We start from the raw sequence: 17059 nt of genomic DNA, 5'->3' as shown, positions 1-17059 counted from the left end.
CAAAACTTAATAACATGTTGTAATGAACTAGTCTCCTCCACTGCCGACTTTAGCCATTCAGCCATCAGAGTCTCCGGTTTTCTAATCACCCGTTTGTTCACTCATCTCCCGCACCTGTCTTCACTATCTTGCACTCATTCACTCCCCTATTTAAATCTCTCTGTTCAATAGCTCTCTGTGAAGTCTACACATGCTATATGTGTATTTCGAGCGGCTCTAGATACGAACCCGATTTGGTTTTTTTCGATCTCGAATTCTGTCGTTTGTTTGTTTGCTACACGGTTTTGTTAGTTATTTTCTTATTTCTGTACCGTGTTTGCTTTGCTACTTTTGCCAGTTTTGGTTTGTGTTTTTGCCCTAAGTTTGTTAATAAACTGATACTCCGCACTTGCGTCCTGCCATTTGGTGATACTGTGACACATTTACACTACTCGCTGCAGAAGGAAAGCTCAAAACATCATTAAGGACACCAACCACCCCGCTTATGTTCTGTTCTCTGTCTTGTCTAAAAAACATTATTGGAGCATGAAATCACACGCTACCCGTCTCAGTAACAGTTTCTTTCCACAGGCAGTTAGGTAGCTGAACAGCTGATACAACCATATTCACTGTACACTGCTGTTGTACAATACGTAATGTTATTGTGTACTGTATATTTTGTATATAATAAAGGTCTGTAGTGTCTTGTGTACATAATGTGTAGGTCTGTAGAGTCCCTCTTTGTTGGTTTGTGATGGTGTGTCCTTTATGTTAAGGCAGTGAGAGTCAGAGCTCAAGTATGAGATTTATATATTAATACACATGACAAAGTTGAACTTGAATTGTTCCTGGACAAAGTCAATGACACGGCCTAAATCTGCATAGTCCTTCATCGGCTGAGTCTGTTGTCCTTCAGTATGCTCAGCAATTCCTGCTGACGACATTTCCGTGTCTTTTTGCAAGCTAGAGGTGGACAGAGACGTCATTATCTATATTTGTATTTGTTCAGCCAACAAAATGATCTGTCTCTGTATCTGTATTCAGATACTACACCGGAAGTGGGCATGGTTTATACCGGAGGTCACGTTAAATCAGGCAAATGTATTTTATAACCTAATATTCATTGGCAATGTAATTTTTGTGCCTTAAAAACAACAAATTGATTTAATATTGGCATATAACTAATTATGAAATATATTTCCACATCCTCATACTGTACTTTTCATCTTTCTCTCTTTTTTTTTTACTTTTATTTTTAACTAAACTAAGTTTTATGAACTGTCTGAACCCCACCACCACTGCCCCTTTAACTGGTGGACAGTGAACAATATGAAACTGAAAGAAAGCTTTATAAATCAAAAGTTTTGCAGAGTTAGAAACTATTTACAGTAAAAATATACAGGAAAATGTCCTTCAGTTGGAGGGAATAATCTCAAATTCCAGTGATGCTGCTATTCGCAATTTGTTAAAGTTACTGCAGTTTGCAAGGCAAACGTGAATTATTTTACAACAGTAACTTGCGCTGATTGGTGGGGGCGATTACAGAATATAGCATTCAGTTTTCAATAATGTGTAGTAAATGAATTGGCTTTCGACCGGGTTTTTTTAAAATGGAGGAAAAGTTTCATTTTGATGTAGGCCTATAGGTTGCGGGGGTAATGCTTGTCTCGCTAGTTCCCACACCTGACTTGGTGGGGACGACTACAAAATAACGATTGCTTTTTAACAATACGTAGTAAGTGAAATAAGTAGTTAGTGAAATTGGTGTTTCTATGTTGCAAACAGAATGGGCATATTTATCTTGTGGCCATTCACAGTGATATGAATCGATTTGAAGAAAAATAATGGCTGATGCACAGACGTTTTTTTTTTTTTCCCTGAATAATAATGAGCAATGTCGGATAGAAGAAATATCTGCTTCCATCGCATTATTTGTGCTTTCCTGAATAACGTATTCGGATTCACGTACATCCCTAGTGCAAGAGCGGCGAGGACTTCATCGTATGACATGCCGAGGTGAAAATAATACTTGATTAGCTGAGCTAATGGCGGCTGTGTGCATCTGAAGTCGTTAAAGACGCACTGTGTGTTTTATTTGTGTCTTGTTTCGTTTGCGTCTCTCTCTCTCTCTCCCGACACAGGTACCCAGCTGTGGCGAGCTGGCAATCCCACCTGGCCTGAAGTTGTGCCCCACCCCCCCCTCCCGTTCGACCAACCAGGGAGGGAGTGCCCCTCAAGGTTTAGCCGACCAGATGCGGAGCGCCAACATTTAAAGACGCTAGATGTGCTGTGTGTTAGATTTCCATCTCATTGCTTGCCTTTTGCCTTTCGTGTGTTTCTACTATTATGACAAACTTGCCATTCTGTGTTTGACCCTGGATTTTCGTTTATTGACTTTGTTTGTGGATTGCGGTCTGGCTTTGGTGTTCTGGTTATCGCGTGGAGAAGGACAGGTAAGGAAGGGGATCCCTGCGGTAGTGATCACGCTGTATAGGGTTAGGTTAGAGGCGGGTGCCACTCTTGTATTTTTGTTACTAGATAGTTAGTGTAGTCAGGTTTCTTTGGCTCTGCCACCTTTTTGTTTTGTAGTCTCGTGTGTTTTTCAGTGTAGACATTTAGGGTGGTTTTTGTTTTACTAGTTTCATTTCTTGGCACCGTCTGTCATCCTCTCCCACCATCGTGTGTTTTGTGTGTCCTTGTAAATATATACCTGTAAATATTTTGTAAATCTCACTTTGTAAATATTCCCAAATATATCGGGCACCTTTCTTTCACATCAATTCCCTGTGTCCGTGTTTTCCTCCCCCATTACACCGTCCCAAAACCAGCACAGGTCGTGGGTTTCCTTTATGCTACGTCCCCCCTACATACCACACTCCACCGGGGACGTAACAGCGCACAAAATAAATAACTTCTGCACACAAGATAATAACTTGTGTGCAATCATCTTTTGAGACTTCAGGGGGCCCGTGGGCAATGGTTAACCCATGGACACGTATTTGACTCAATTTGGTTTGAACACAAGGGGAGGGCATGTTTGAGGCAGGGGAATTAAGTCTTCCCAGGATGTGTGTATGTGTTCCGTGCATGTCCCTCTGTCCTATACTTCATTCCAGGTATTTCTAGTAATCAGCCTAGAATCTCTGTTTTGCATGTTATTATTTCCCGTTTTTTCCCATGGAGTAACTGATCCTGGGTTCCTGAGTTCTAGAAAAGGGCCACTGATGAAGATGGATTTAAGCTTGCCTCTGGTCTTTGCTTATGAGATTTGTGATGTTTTCCTGTGTTTCTGGAGTTTTGGATTTCAACCTTTGCTATGGTTCACTATGATTTTTGGAAATGCCTTTTTGATGTCTGTGGTTCTTAGTATTACTTTGGTCTTTCAATAGTTGTGCCTATTTGTCAAAAATAATCTAACTTTGCTCCCGTGTTGCAGTTTTCTCTTTTCCCCGCCACCATACACTCCATTGCAGTCAGCCACGCTTAGACACTGTGTAACGCTGAACCTCACCAAGACACAAATGATTTGTAATCAGACATAACCTTTTGTGTAGTAACAAACAGTATTTCAACCAGATGTAAACTGTTAACCTATTTATAGATCATCTCTAGAGTGAAAGCTAGGGTGTTAAATTAATAACTCTACATAAGAATCTCCTGTAATGTGAAAACTGATTAGGATCTACCAATTAACTGCATTCTCATCATTCACTTCAGTTGAATGTGCATTAATGGTGGGGATACCTGAGTCACCTTAATCTTGTAATTTCACATTCAAGGTTAGCTTTATGAGAGATACTCTAAATGAGGTTATAGATAATGAAATGTTGGTTTATTTCAATATCACTTCTTCTTGATTACACATGTCAGCAGGGGATAATTCTCAAGTCTTAAAAAAGAGAAAAATGGAAAACATACATTTCATACCTCTTTCCCCATTTAAATATGGATATTGTATTTTAGTGTGCTGTTGAAAAGCATTGGAGCTGTAAGCACATTTCAAGGCCATACAAAGCAAACAGGTCTTGTAACAAAATGTTATTAGTCTATCAATGATCTGTAATCATGAGTGAGACTGGAGAAAAGGGATACAAATGGTTCACTTTATTTATCGTGGACTCTCATGGTTACTCCACACACAGTCATCTCATGTCCCTGAAGCTGAAATCTTATTGTTTGTGAGCACTGACAAACTGAAAAGAGATACTGATATAAGGATTTGATGGGGAAATCTCCAGAACTCACAAACACATTGAACCTGAGAGCTGCTTTAGGCATGAAAAGCTCTGCGTATAATACAGAGGACATCCTGATGAGCAACATAACATTGAAGAGAAAGCTTGAATCATTCTTATTAGTTTTCCTCTCAAACATCAGAGGTGAAGCAGAAGACAAATTTCTTTCGTAAAAATGGACAATAAAAGGTTGTACTGCACTGCAGATATTTCCTGCAAATAAATCAGTGTTTCAGTCTTGCAGTTCATTCCATTTAATGTTCATCCAAGATCTTAAATTGCCTTAAAATGCAAGTAAACAAACCCATCCACCACATCTATAAAGTTCTTTTTCATTTGCATATTTATTCCCTAGAAACAGTTTAAATATTACTCTTGAAAAAGAAACAATCATTGAAAATGAAGCAGACACAATTGCTTTTATATATTCTCAAATCATGAACGTTTCCCTATATTAAAATACATTTTTTGTACCGCATTACAAACAACAGTTTTATTTCCCATATAGTGTCATAATATGAACCATCCATCTCCTGTGAAGAAGGCACATCATTGTTTAAGTGTTTCTGAACGGCTGAAGACGGTAAAAGTCGTGTGAAATTTAAGTTTTAGAAAGCTCCTCTAAGCATATTCATGCAGGTTATCAAAAGGAGAAGGGCAAACCTAACATACAAAAAAACCCAAACAAACAACAACAAAAAAAACCTCTACACAATGTGTTTCCACAGCTCCCTTCTAAAGAGTGAAAAAACAAATTAAGGTGTAAACAAGTTACCTTTCTGTTAAGGAAATAAGAAGGTATGCCTGTACAATTTTTGGTTTACTACAAAAATAAAACGTCAGTAAATAGTAGCAGAGTTTTTGGCAGAGGCTGTCGGAGAGGAGAGTTAAAGGTCTTGAGTGAGGCGCTGTGTGGGTGGAGCATCTTCTCACTGCTGGGAAAGGAGGGCATTCCGATTGGCTTTCATTTTCTCAAGCCGTTTCACTAAGTGGTTATTGGTCATCTCCATCTCCTCAATTTTGTCCAGCGCTGTGCGCAGCTACCAAGGGAAGACAGGAAACATTTTTTAAGAGGGCTACAGGACTAAAGCCCTACATACAGAGCAGTAGCACTGAATATATTAAGACCTGCAGTGGTTTCATTGCAAGAGAAAATCCAGTCTCTACTGGCTGCTTCCAGTCAAGCTTGTCAGAGTTGCATTTATATTGTACTGTACTTCAGTATACATTGAAATCAATATATTACAAACACTTTACCATCATAATAGCGAGGGATATTTTTACTTAAAATATTCTGACTGCGATTAAATGGGTTGAAGCTTATGACTGTGTGATCTCTAACAGTGTGACCTCAAACCCTGTCCACTACATTACCACTCAACATTTGATACGAACATATATTAATACACACACAGATGATTCACTGATGGTCAAATCCTGAAAGCACTAAAAAGACAAAATATACACCTGAAAATATGACACAGCCCACCGCTATCCTAAATATGTTTAGAAGAAAAAAAATGAAGAACGGAAAAAAAAGGGGAAAAAAAAAAAAAAAAATTTAGAAAACAGAGAAAGATATGAAACAGCCCAGTCTGAATGAGATATAGTATTCCTCTTGCACTGAAAGCATGGTCACCTGTTACTGAAGTAACCATCATTAATTTGAGTTTTCTAAACTTCGATGTCCAAAACAGTAAATGGGTATGGCTCTGCTTACATCATTAGCATACCATATCAACCATGCCAAAATTCTGATACATACCTCTCTTTGCAGTTTTCGCTTTTCAGCTTTCAGTTCATCTTCTATTTTCTCTGAGTTATCCGCTGCTGCTTTATACCTGGACACCTGTCCTTCAAGTCTGTTTATCTGCAGGAAGTTACATAGATACATAATATAAGATGTCTCTTGCTATATATATTTATATATACACTGCCTGGCCAAAACAAAAATCACCATTTGGATTAGGAGCAGTGTTATGGGTTGCTTCAGTCAGTCAGGTCTTGGCTCAGTGACATTATGTGGCCATAAAATGAAGTCAGCGGAGGACCTGAATGTACTGAATGACCAGGTTATCCCATCGATGGATTTTTTCTTCCCTGATAGCACAGGCATATTCCAGGACAACAATACCAATATTCATCGAGCTCGTAACAGAGTGGTTCAGGGAGCATGAGGAATCATTTTCACACTTTAATTGGCCACCACAGAGTCCTGACCTTAAACCCCATTTAAAGTCTTTGGGATGTGCAGGATTAGACTTTATGGAGTGGTTCGATTCTCCTGTTGTCAGCAAGATGTCAGCCAAAGATTAATGCAATTCTGGACTGAAATAAATGTTATGACATTGCATAAGGTGGCTGAAACAATGCCACAGCAAATGTGCACTGTAATCAAAGCTAAATGCGGTCCAATGAAATATTGGAGTGTGCGACTTTTTTTTTGGCTGGGCAGTATATGTGTGTGTGTGTGTGTGTGTGTATCTCGCTCTCTCTCTATATGTGTGTGTATATATATATATATATATATATGACAGGTTGTAAAATTATACAACCTTTTAGATCCTAAAGATTAGATACAATAGATAAAACTGGTGTCTCAGGTAAGATAGATAATCTCTCTCATTATCTAGATAAAATAGTTAATAGATAAAACTGCTGACTTACATTCTGTTCCATTGTACCCATTTCCTGTTCTGCTTTTGAGAGCTTGAACTTGTATTCACTTATTTGTCTGTTAGCATCTCCTAAAAGCAGAGAACCAAAAACAGTACATAAACTTTGACAATAGTGACAGAAATGAATGTAATAATGAAGCAGTTAGTGGGATTTTAAAGCTGTGTAATTCCATAAGAAGAATGAAGCAGTTAGTGGGATTTTAAAGCTGTGTAATTCCATAAGAAGAATGAAGCAGTTAGTGGGATTTTAAAGCTGTGTAATTCCATAAGAAGAATGAAGCAGTTAGTGGGATTTTAAAGCTGTGTAACTCCATAAGAATAATGAAGCAGTTAGTGGGATTTTAAAGCTGTGTAATTCCATAAGAATAATGAAGCAGTTAGTGGGATTTTAAAGCTGTGTAACTCCATAAGAAGAACAGTCTGAGTTCATACAGCACATACTTTGCATCTCAATGAAATGGAGGTCTGTGCCGTTTTCCACTCGCTCTCCATCCGTGTACACACTTTCCATCTTTGAGTGTTTCTGCTTCTCCTCCTCCAGCTGCATCTTCAACTTCCTGATCTACAGGAGACAAAGAGCAAAGAGTATAAAATAAACCCATCAGGTATGAGCTGCCCTGCCTCTCCCTGTCAAGTGCCCTAACCCTAACCCTAACCCTGTCAAGTGCCCTAACCCTAACCCTTTCTCTGCCTCGTCAAACAGCAATAACCCTAACCCTAACCCTAACCCTTTCTCTGCCTCGTCAAACAGCAATAACCCTAACCCTGACCCTAACCCTTTCTCTGCCTCGTCAAACAGCAATAACCCTAACCCTAACCCTAACCCTTTCTCTGCCTCGTCAAACAGCAATAACCCTAACCCTAACCCTAACCCTTTCTCTGCCTCGTCAAACAGCAATAACCCTAACCCTGACCCTAACCCTTTCTCTGCCTTGTCAAACAGCAATAACTTTCACTGTTATGGCCGGCAGCCTAAGGCACGGCCCATTCATTCAATTCCTATTGGCTGCAGTTTCTGTGTATGTGATTGGTCATCCCCTGCTGGACCAACACTTTGAGATGGGCCATTTCTGTTGTGATTTGGGCTATTGAACCTGTGATCTTCAACTCAAAGACTGTTGTTCTTAATGAGAGTTTATGGCCATTGTCTGTTTCTAACATTACTGTTGGATTCTTAGACAAAGCCAAAAGAAGTTTTGGTGTGGACCTTGCCTGTTAATAGTTCCCATCTCACAGGTCACTGAAGGAAAGTTGGGATAACTTGTGTTCCAAGTGAAAGTGGAATTAAGGCATAACCCATAGGTATTTGCAGGCCCATCATTAGTCATAAGTGTTGGTAAGTTCATCAGATCAACAATGGCACACTCTTAAATTTGTTACTGCACATCAGTATCACTTTGCTTACTGCAGACAGAAACCCAGGAAACACAGAACGTCTGAACTAATACTTTCACCCCGAGGACAGAGGGTTTTATTTTTAGCTACTGTTTTGCAGTGGCGATCCTGGACTCTGGGGGGGCCCAGGAAAAGAAACCCATTAATCCCCCCCCCCCCCCCCCCCGGCCCCATAAAAATGCATTCGGTCACTTCAGTAAAAGAAATGCATACGGTCAACTGTGCTTGATCAAACGTCAATCATTTATTAAGAAATAATAAATAACACCATGCACACACGCCTGACGGAGTTTCCGCTAGGATTTTTCCTTGCCGGTCCATTGTCTGGAAAGACTTTATTTTACCGAACAAATTTGAAACTTACTGGTCGTGTTTCAATGTCTATGATTCAGCAGTCAACAGTATTCAACAGTCTACGTTACAAACGCAAACATAATGTACACCTAGGTTGAAGAAAGAATGACAACGACCTCAAATCAGTTTGACAATTCAATGAACAGTAACGATTAAGCGTGTTTGACAATTCAATGAACAGTAACGATTAAGCAAAACCTCAACATTAGCCGCTAAAATGTAGGCTAATATGAAACATCAGTAACTTATAACATCTGTAGCCTTTTTTTGAAAAAAATAAAAAGGCTAGGCCTACGTGGCATCAAATGTAGCCGACTTGAAAATCAAGCATATCCAATGTGTCTTTACAGCTTGCAAGGCTGTTTCACTGACAAAACACGAATGTCCTGTTTAGAGATCGCCTTCGTTATAGCTTCATTTTGTATGAGCATTATTACTGGACATTTTGACCGGCAAGTTTTAATTTATCTTTTTTTTTTTTTTTTTTTTAATAAATTTTACCAGGCAAAACCCAGCAAGTTGCTGGCTAACGGAAACCCTGACGTCTGAGTGTTTGAACAACAAAGGAGGAGCACCGTGTTATGTAACATCAAACAGGAGCAACATGTAAATATGTTACATCAAATATCAACTCACAGTAATGCCAGCGGTAGCTAGAAGGGGCTCCACTTAGGAGGTTTTTGGGGCAGCGGTAGTGTACCATATAGTGCCTTTCTGGGAGGTTTAAGGGGGTTTATAGTTGTCATTGCAACTATTAACCCTTTTTCCTGATTTTTTTTGGGGGGGGGGACATTTGCCTGGTTTGCCTCTCCTGACCGTGCACCCCTGCAGTTTTGTCGCATTTTTCACAATATGAGTAGCTGGTTCAACAGATAAGCACAATACCATATATATATATATATATATATATATATATATATATATATTTTTTTTTTTTTTTAGTAAATTCTCATTTCTACAGTTTCAGCAGTAATAGCTCAGGTCGGGGGCTGAGAAATAAGAACACAGATCAATATAAATTAATATTCTTTGCCATAACAAATACTAGCTGTCTGACTTGCTTGACCAATTTCAACACAAACATACAAACAAAAAAACAACAAATATGTAAAAGTCTGTGTCAAACAGGAAGCTCATACCTGGTTGAGGAGTTCATCTTTTTCCTCAGCAAGCTTTCGTAGCCGAACATCTACAGGAGACGGAAGAGACCACAATAATAATGTACTGTTATGATACATAATATTGACAATACTGACAGTGTTATAATGTAAAAATGTAAATGTGAATACAAATCTCCTTGATTGCACACACACACTGTGAACAGTGAGTAGTGAATTTGTCCTCTGCATTTAACCCACACACCAGACACAGGAGGGGTGGGCAGCATCCCTTGTGCCCGGGGAGCACTGGGGTTAAGTGCCTTGCTCAAGGGCACACAGACGAGGTTCTCTCTGCTGGTATAATCACATGTAATCGATGTAATATAAAGTGCTGGCATATAGTGGATCCAATTTACCCAGTGGTCCTTCTCCAGCTGATTCAAGCACCTGAGCAGCCTCCTGTGTAACCACAGTGAGTTCTGAAGTAAGGGACTCATGGCTGACATCTCCATTGGGTGTGCCCTCTGGGATAATGACAAGTCCGTACTTCTAAATAGGGCAGAGTGCGAAAGGGAAGAACATTTAGACTGCTGTCAACGGTTGATCTCCTAACAGCCCTTAACATTATGACTGCCTAATGTCCCTCAGGAGCACTCCACACAGCTGACCAATGACCTACCTCTTTAGATTTCCCCTTCAGTTCAGCCAGCTCATCTCTGAGCTCATCTCTTTCATTCCTTATGCAATCAAAGTACTCTTTCTGCCTCTCTAAGGCCTGGCCACAGCAGCAGAGCCAGATTCAGGAGAGGGACAGGATGGAGGAATAGGAGTGGAAAAGAGGTAGAGAGAAGGACCAGGTCACAGTCACACTAGTGCAAGTATTCCCTCTAACACAAACACACACACACAGTCACAGCTAGAGAAGGACAGCCTGGATAGCGAAAGCATGCAAAGGCAGGAGCGCATGCTGCCTACGGAACAATCAACTCAAATAAGGTAAATGATGTCCTAAAGCTGTTCAATAATCATACTGCACACACTGAAAAAATGAAATTTATAATCTTACTAACAAAGCACAATCTTATAAACTGCTGTGCACACTTGAAATGTGAGGCAATGGGGAGCATGGTAAATGATCTCAGTGTTCACAAATCTTCACGACTATGCATCTGTCACTGAAGTAGCACATGTAAAATAAATACTGCCCATAGACCAGGTACTAGACATCAGTATGGCATGTTTCTCTTTCAAAAATGCTCCAGTGAACGGTGCATGTCTCAAAAGAACATCATCTATAAGAGCATTTCAGGAAATTCCTCAGGACATTGCAACAGTCAAAAACTTTTAAAATGTAAACTTGCATGCATGTTATTTCATTCCATTTAACATTCTGATGCAATTTGATTAGCAAAAATGGATTCTTTTGGTTACCGCTGAAACACTGCTATCATGCACTGATGAGAAGCAACAGACTGCTATATAATATTAATACCAATCTTATATCAACTAATGGCCAACAATGATTCAGCTGCAGAATAAAATATACTGGTCATTCATATTTTCACGTTTTCTGGACTAAAATGAAACTGTTTAAATCCTTGCTTTTGTCTATTTCTCCGGCATCAGCTGTCACAACCTCCTACCCCAATCTTTTTGTCCTTCCAGTTAATTGTTTCCTGCAGGTCAAACACCTCTCTTGTGAGGGTATCTAACTTGTTCTGCATTTTCTGGTTCTCCTACAGGTGGAGATGTTCACAAAGTAAGTCACAGAGCAGGAGGAACAGAAGAAGATAGAATCAACATTGACAAGAATGAAAAAGCAATGTATAATGATGAACACTGAAATGAGACACAGAAATAGAGGGAAAGGAAACAGGAAGTGAATCCACAAAACTCACATGAGGCCTGATGCACAAACAGGCTCATCTTAACTTGCCTCAAAGTTTTGTCAGACACTTGCAATGTTTGTAAAGTTTTTGCTGTCTACTCTTTCCCCAAACACAAATATGAAGTATGTACCCACGGGACAAGCCACTTTGCCATCACCTTATGGCACATGAATAGAGACATTCTTTAAGCTGTTGTCACTACTAACAAGCAATATCTAAACGACAAATACCAATGTACCAGAGCTGAGATAATATACTAAATTCCGAAGTTTTACATGCCTCATGGCAGTCTGGCCATGTGTGCCCAAAAAAATAGATGACAGTTGGTGCTCAGGCAAAAAAATCCCACCTCAATAAGTTCATCTCTCTGACGAATGCCCTCCTTCAGTTCCTCCTGCTTGTGCATTAGGACGCCGCATGTATGTTTTTGCCTCTCCAGTTCCTGTAAGTGAAGAAAATATTGTGCTGAAAGAGTAAAAAAATGGATTTATTTCATGCTATTACACAGAAGACAAAACATTGTTTCATTGTTGTGGCAAAAGCCACTCAGGGACGAAACACTGGCCAATATTCTTACAGCCTAAGACAAAAGAGCAATGGTAAAAACATGAGTCCCCTGTGATTACTGTAATGTTACTATAACATTACTATAATACGATAATATTTCATTTCCCACTATAGAAACTTGCGTTTTATAGGTTGGATAGAAAATACGCATTTTTTCAATCCAACCTTATCAAGCCATAGTTTTTCTTGAAGTGAGTTTATATAAACTGTAGACTGTAACACTAAGGTAAGAATTAGGAGAATCACACACAAAAGATTGTGTTTTATCCATAGAGAAATCTGTTGTTACTCTGCATTTTGACAACTTTGTTAAATCTGTCCTAAGATGTTAAATAACCCTTCATATCTACATTTTGACTTTCCAAGACATTTCCTAAATATTTGTGTTTTAGATGCTCACTTACGTTCCATTTCAGAAAATGGATTTAAACAAACAAATAGGGTGTTTTTCACAGCCCCCTTTTACCACTGACATTATGCCAACTGGCACTGGCCCCCAAACATCAGGTGTGAGCCCACTGAAAACTCACTGCTACAACACAAACTGCTACCTCTCTCTTCTTCTTTCACACATATTCTGATAAAAAAACCCCAGAAAAACAAAACAAAACAAAACAAAAAAAAAAACCCTGCATCACCGGCACTGTGAATGCAAATGAAAAATGGGAACCCCTAATATTTTTATATGAAAAGTTTGTCCATCTGTGTGATTTAACAATAAAAACGTAATATATAGTTAAGTGCATGGTTAAGTGGAAAGGCTCTAAAGTTGAGAAATAAAAAGTTCAGAAATAAACATGGTAACATATTATTCCAAGTCTTTGGTGATTAAACAACATTTGCAAAAATGCTAATATGTATAACAAAAAGCTAGATTTGACATTGGTGGAAATATACTTTCTACAATATACAAGATATATTTTGAAAAGGAATGGAAACTGCTTAAACTAACTAAGCTCAGAAAATGACCTTGTCTATCACCTAGCTCTGTGGTTCTCAAAGTGTGAGTGGTAATTCGCCTTGAGTACTACATGCTTTTGGTAGGCTGAAAAAAGTGTTTGAGATGTGAGATGATTCCAGAAAGTGTGGAAAAAATTGTAACAGCAAAACTTTTTTTGGTCGTACTAGTATTTACGCCTCAGTGCGGGCCATTCAATGTGAGAATCACATAGCCGCAACTGTGCCCCTACCTTTTTAGTTTTTTATAAATGAATTATTAATGCTAACACAGGGCTCCAGACTAACTTTTCCACTGGGAGCACTGGTGCGACCAACTTTCTCAGTCACCGGCACATGATTTGGGCGTACCCTTTTTTTGGTACAGCGTGGTCCTAATCAGTGACCTTGCAGGCTGATGAATAGTTGTAGTGGTTGTTAATTTGCATACCCTAGTTTTGCATTGATGTAAAGATTGACAGTGACTTGAGACTTGATATTTGCTAAATATTTTAATCTGAACATTAAGTTTCTCTACCACGAGCAGTGGCTGATAAAATAGGTCATCTTCTATTATATCATTTTATAAGAAAACATAAATGTTACCAAATAAAAGCAAAGCACAACAATAGCATGTATATTTTTACATGTCCTCTGTGTTTTACTTTTTATTATGTATTGCATTTAATTGCCTTGGGTTTTAGCTCTATTCATATCTGTTTGTGGTGCATATGGACCATTCTGATATGCCTTTTGTCCATAATATGGTATCTGTTTAGGTTTGTGTATGTATAAAGCCCTGGATGAGCCCTTGTGTTCTCCAATAAAAAATGTATACTTTGTGTGCTGTGTATATGGACTGTCCTATAATCCATAAATCTCACAAACCACACTTGTACCATGGAACTCGGTGAAGTTTTAGATGTGTGGCATCTCTAGGAACTAAAGGTCAGTATGTACCTTAAACAGACTTGTATTGCATTTGGACCATAAGACATTTTTTTACATTTTTATTTAATACAGTAAAAGAACCTAGATGGTTCCTGAAGATCAGTCTCTTAACCGATTAAAACCAGTGTGTGTGTGTGTGTGTGTGTGTGTGTGTGTGTGTCTGTGTGTGTGTGTGTCTGTGTGTGTGTGACTCTACCTTACTCTTCTCCTCAGTTTCTCGCCGTAACTCTGCCATTTCCTCCTCCATTTCCTCTATCACATCTTTGAGTGTATCCACCTGGTATATTAGGTTGGCTTTGTCATTGTCCAGCTGAGCATTGGATACCATGGCTTTCTTATACTTCTCCTCCACCTCTGAGAGCGATTCCTGAGGGGTGCACACATTTCTGAGACAAAGAGCACTGAGGACGATTTTTAACATAGCATTTACACTGCAAAGGAATGATGGGAACAAACCACGCAAAGTGGCCAGATCGAAAAACACACTGTAGAAGGATAATTGCAGGGTGTCATACTTTCACTTCTGATTAAACAGACCTGTGCTTTCTTTGATATTACATAGACAGACCCAAAGATTCTTAAATACACATAACAGTGATAAAAAAAAAAAAGACATTGGTCAGTTTAACCTAAATGCAGCTGGCAGGCAAACCATAGTTGGGTAAGAAAGTGAATTTGATTTCCATGCAGGGTGAATTCACTTGTGTGCCAGGAGAAACCCTGGCAGTCTAGAAGGAGAACAGGACCCTTCATGCCATGTTATCTTGATCCCCATCTTTTAAAGTCAAAACAGCATTTCCTACACTTCAACTTAGAGTACACAGAACAGCACAAAATGAGTTTAGGTGGAGCTTAACAGATTCCTACAAGGCTCATGCTTTGACAACTGTAGTGGCTGAAGGATGTGTTAGAGGTTAGAGAGGATTAGAAAGCACCCAGAGAGGAAGAGAAGGCATGCTGTGAGTTCAGGCCCCTCTACCTTCAGCTCTTTAAGCCCCTGCATGTATCGGCCCTCTACATCCTGAATCTGGTCCTTTAGATCATAGATGTCCTGCAGAGGAGATGGGAGGAGCACCTCGGGTCAATCAAGGCAGAGAGCTCTCTTGTTTCTGACATAAAACACAATCTGTCCAAGTCGAAGCGCAGCATGTGCTTTAGAAAACGGCTCACTGCAATGTTCACATTTGACTCTCTGAATCTGTGACAGCAAATAAGTTTCTTCCTAGACATTTATGGATGCAGCAGAGTAACTTTCTCAGAGTAACGGCCATTCACAGATGTTGATGAACATGATACACAGTTTAGGCGTCCAGGTGCGCGGCAGGATTCCACCCCGGCTATCACCTGGACAAGCACATCACATTTTCATCGCGGTAGCAGTTTTTTTTTTTTTTAATCTAGACTATTTAATAAAGCTGCTAATTTACATAGCAGTTTCTGTTGGAAAAACAATGTTTCCCATCAAAATGTAGCCTTCAAATCCATGTCTTCAAAAGTAGCTTGTGCTTGCAATCATATTTACTGTCTCTCTATGGCAACAGCGTAAATGTGTGTCTGTGTTAATGCACTACAGTCAAAGAGTATGTGACTTCAGTCACTCAGGTGTGGTCAATCAGTACAAACACAGTGGATACAGGTCTTTGCCTTCTGTTATTAAACTGAAGATTTGGGAGGCTGTTTCTTACCCTTAGTTCACTGAGAGAAGCATCAGGGTCGATGACAATGCTACCTGTATCCCCACTTCCTCTTCTGGAGGAACTTCCCCCCAGAGATGCCAGGGTGGTAGCAGACAGGCTAGGTGTGCCACATCGAGAGGATGGCTAGAAAAAATTTGTTTGAGATGCCAACTTAGACAAACTTAAAAAAAAAAAAACTGTGATACAACCTTATGAGTCGAACAAGTCAAAGTACAAGTTAAAAACAAGTTACGTTACTGATAAAATACTTAAAGAATATTTCACAAAATTTGAAGTTAAAAATACTCATGTCTTAATGTGAGCACAGTAGCCTTCACCAAAATAAACATATAAGGCTGTTTTTTCTCCCTCTCTTTCTTTCTTTCAACACTGTAACTGCCTCTCAACCTAATATTTTTCAGAAATTTGTCTGCTGTTAATTGGATCCAAGCGATAGTTTGCAGAGCCATCAGGATCTGTCAGGGTAGGCAAAGCCAAGTGGCAGTTTAGAATAACTGTGTAAAATGAATCAGACTTCATATTGCCAACAGTGCTACTGCCCTGATCAAAAGTGATGCAAACCCATTTCTGTTCACGTGACATACATTCACAGAGGAAACATGGCATAGGATATACTGGTACCTGAAAATTACTGTCAATGCTTTCGTTCATGACAATGCTTAAAACAACAGGACTACACATTTAAGACTTTTACAAACCAAAACGGGTTGTTGGTGATTGCCATAGTGTTAAATAAAACTGCCATAGTCTTAAATAAAACTGCCATAGTTTTCAATAAATAATTTCCATTAGCAGCCTTTCAAGCAACATACTGTAATATTTTAACACTGACATGCTACTACTATGCACATGATAAGCAAGTATTTTTCTGATACTATAACACCAAAACTGATTATTATTTTTCACAGCAATGCTGTTGACTAAACTGTACATGTTTCATTTAAAAGCCCTATTCTGAAATGACAATACAAGTATGCTAGACGCAGAAGGCCAAGTGGAGCCACACCATGGGCCACACGGTTGGGCTACATTCATTTTGTGACTGCTGTATGTATTTCCTCGCTCTACTAATTTTAGACTACTGATGAAAAAAAGACTCAGACAAGTAATGTTCTCTGATAATCTAATGAGGTGTCCATTCAAACCTCAGTAATTTTCTGCTAACGGATGCGTTATAACGGCAACAAAGTTATACATGAGAAGGTTTAGAATTTTAAGTCAGGCTTCACTAACGTGTTCAAAAATGTTGTTTAGATCCAGTGGAAAAAGTTAACACAC

The 17059-nt window shown here is 39.1% G+C and overlaps 1 protein-coding gene across 2 annotated transcripts in view; it reads right to left on the bottom strand.

The window, feature by feature from the left end:
- Positions 1 to 4068: 4068 nt before the first annotated feature.
- The window catches only part of lrrfip2 (leucine rich repeat (in FLII) interacting protein 2), a 39481-nt gene continuing 26490 nt past the window's right edge, over positions 4069 to 17059 (bottom strand). Inside the window, exons 5-16 of one of the 2 annotated variants that reach the window (XM_030770634.1) lie at positions 15770 to 15904; positions 15064 to 15135; positions 14281 to 14451; positions 11980 to 12072; positions 11385 to 11477; positions 10421 to 10516; positions 10158 to 10290; positions 9781 to 9830; positions 7334 to 7454; positions 6882 to 6961; positions 5980 to 6084; positions 4069 to 5254 (exon numbers count right to left, since the gene is read on the bottom strand). In XM_030770634.1, coding sequence (XP_030626494.1) covers positions 5144 to 5254; positions 5980 to 6084; positions 6882 to 6961; positions 7334 to 7454; positions 9781 to 9830; positions 10158 to 10290; positions 10421 to 10516; positions 11385 to 11477; positions 11980 to 12072; positions 14281 to 14451; positions 15064 to 15135; positions 15770 to 15904 — 1260 coding nt within the window. In that variant the 3' untranslated portion in view covers positions 4069 to 5143. The remainder of the gene's footprint in view (positions 5255 to 5979; positions 6085 to 6881; positions 6962 to 7333; positions 7455 to 9780; positions 9831 to 10157; positions 10291 to 10420; positions 10517 to 11384; positions 11478 to 11979; positions 12073 to 14280; positions 14452 to 15063; positions 15136 to 15769; positions 15905 to 17059) is intronic. The other variant, XM_030770635.1, reaches the window with a different exon arrangement.

Source organism: Chanos chanos, chromosome 4 (genome assembly GCF_902362185.1).
Source record: "Chanos chanos chromosome 4, fChaCha1.1, whole genome shotgun sequence".
In the NCBI taxonomy this organism is placed as follows: domain Eukaryota; kingdom Metazoa; phylum Chordata; class Actinopteri; order Gonorynchiformes; family Chanidae; genus Chanos; species Chanos chanos.
Note: the sequence above shows the minus strand (reverse complement) of the source record. Positions and strands in the feature narration are given on the sequence as shown.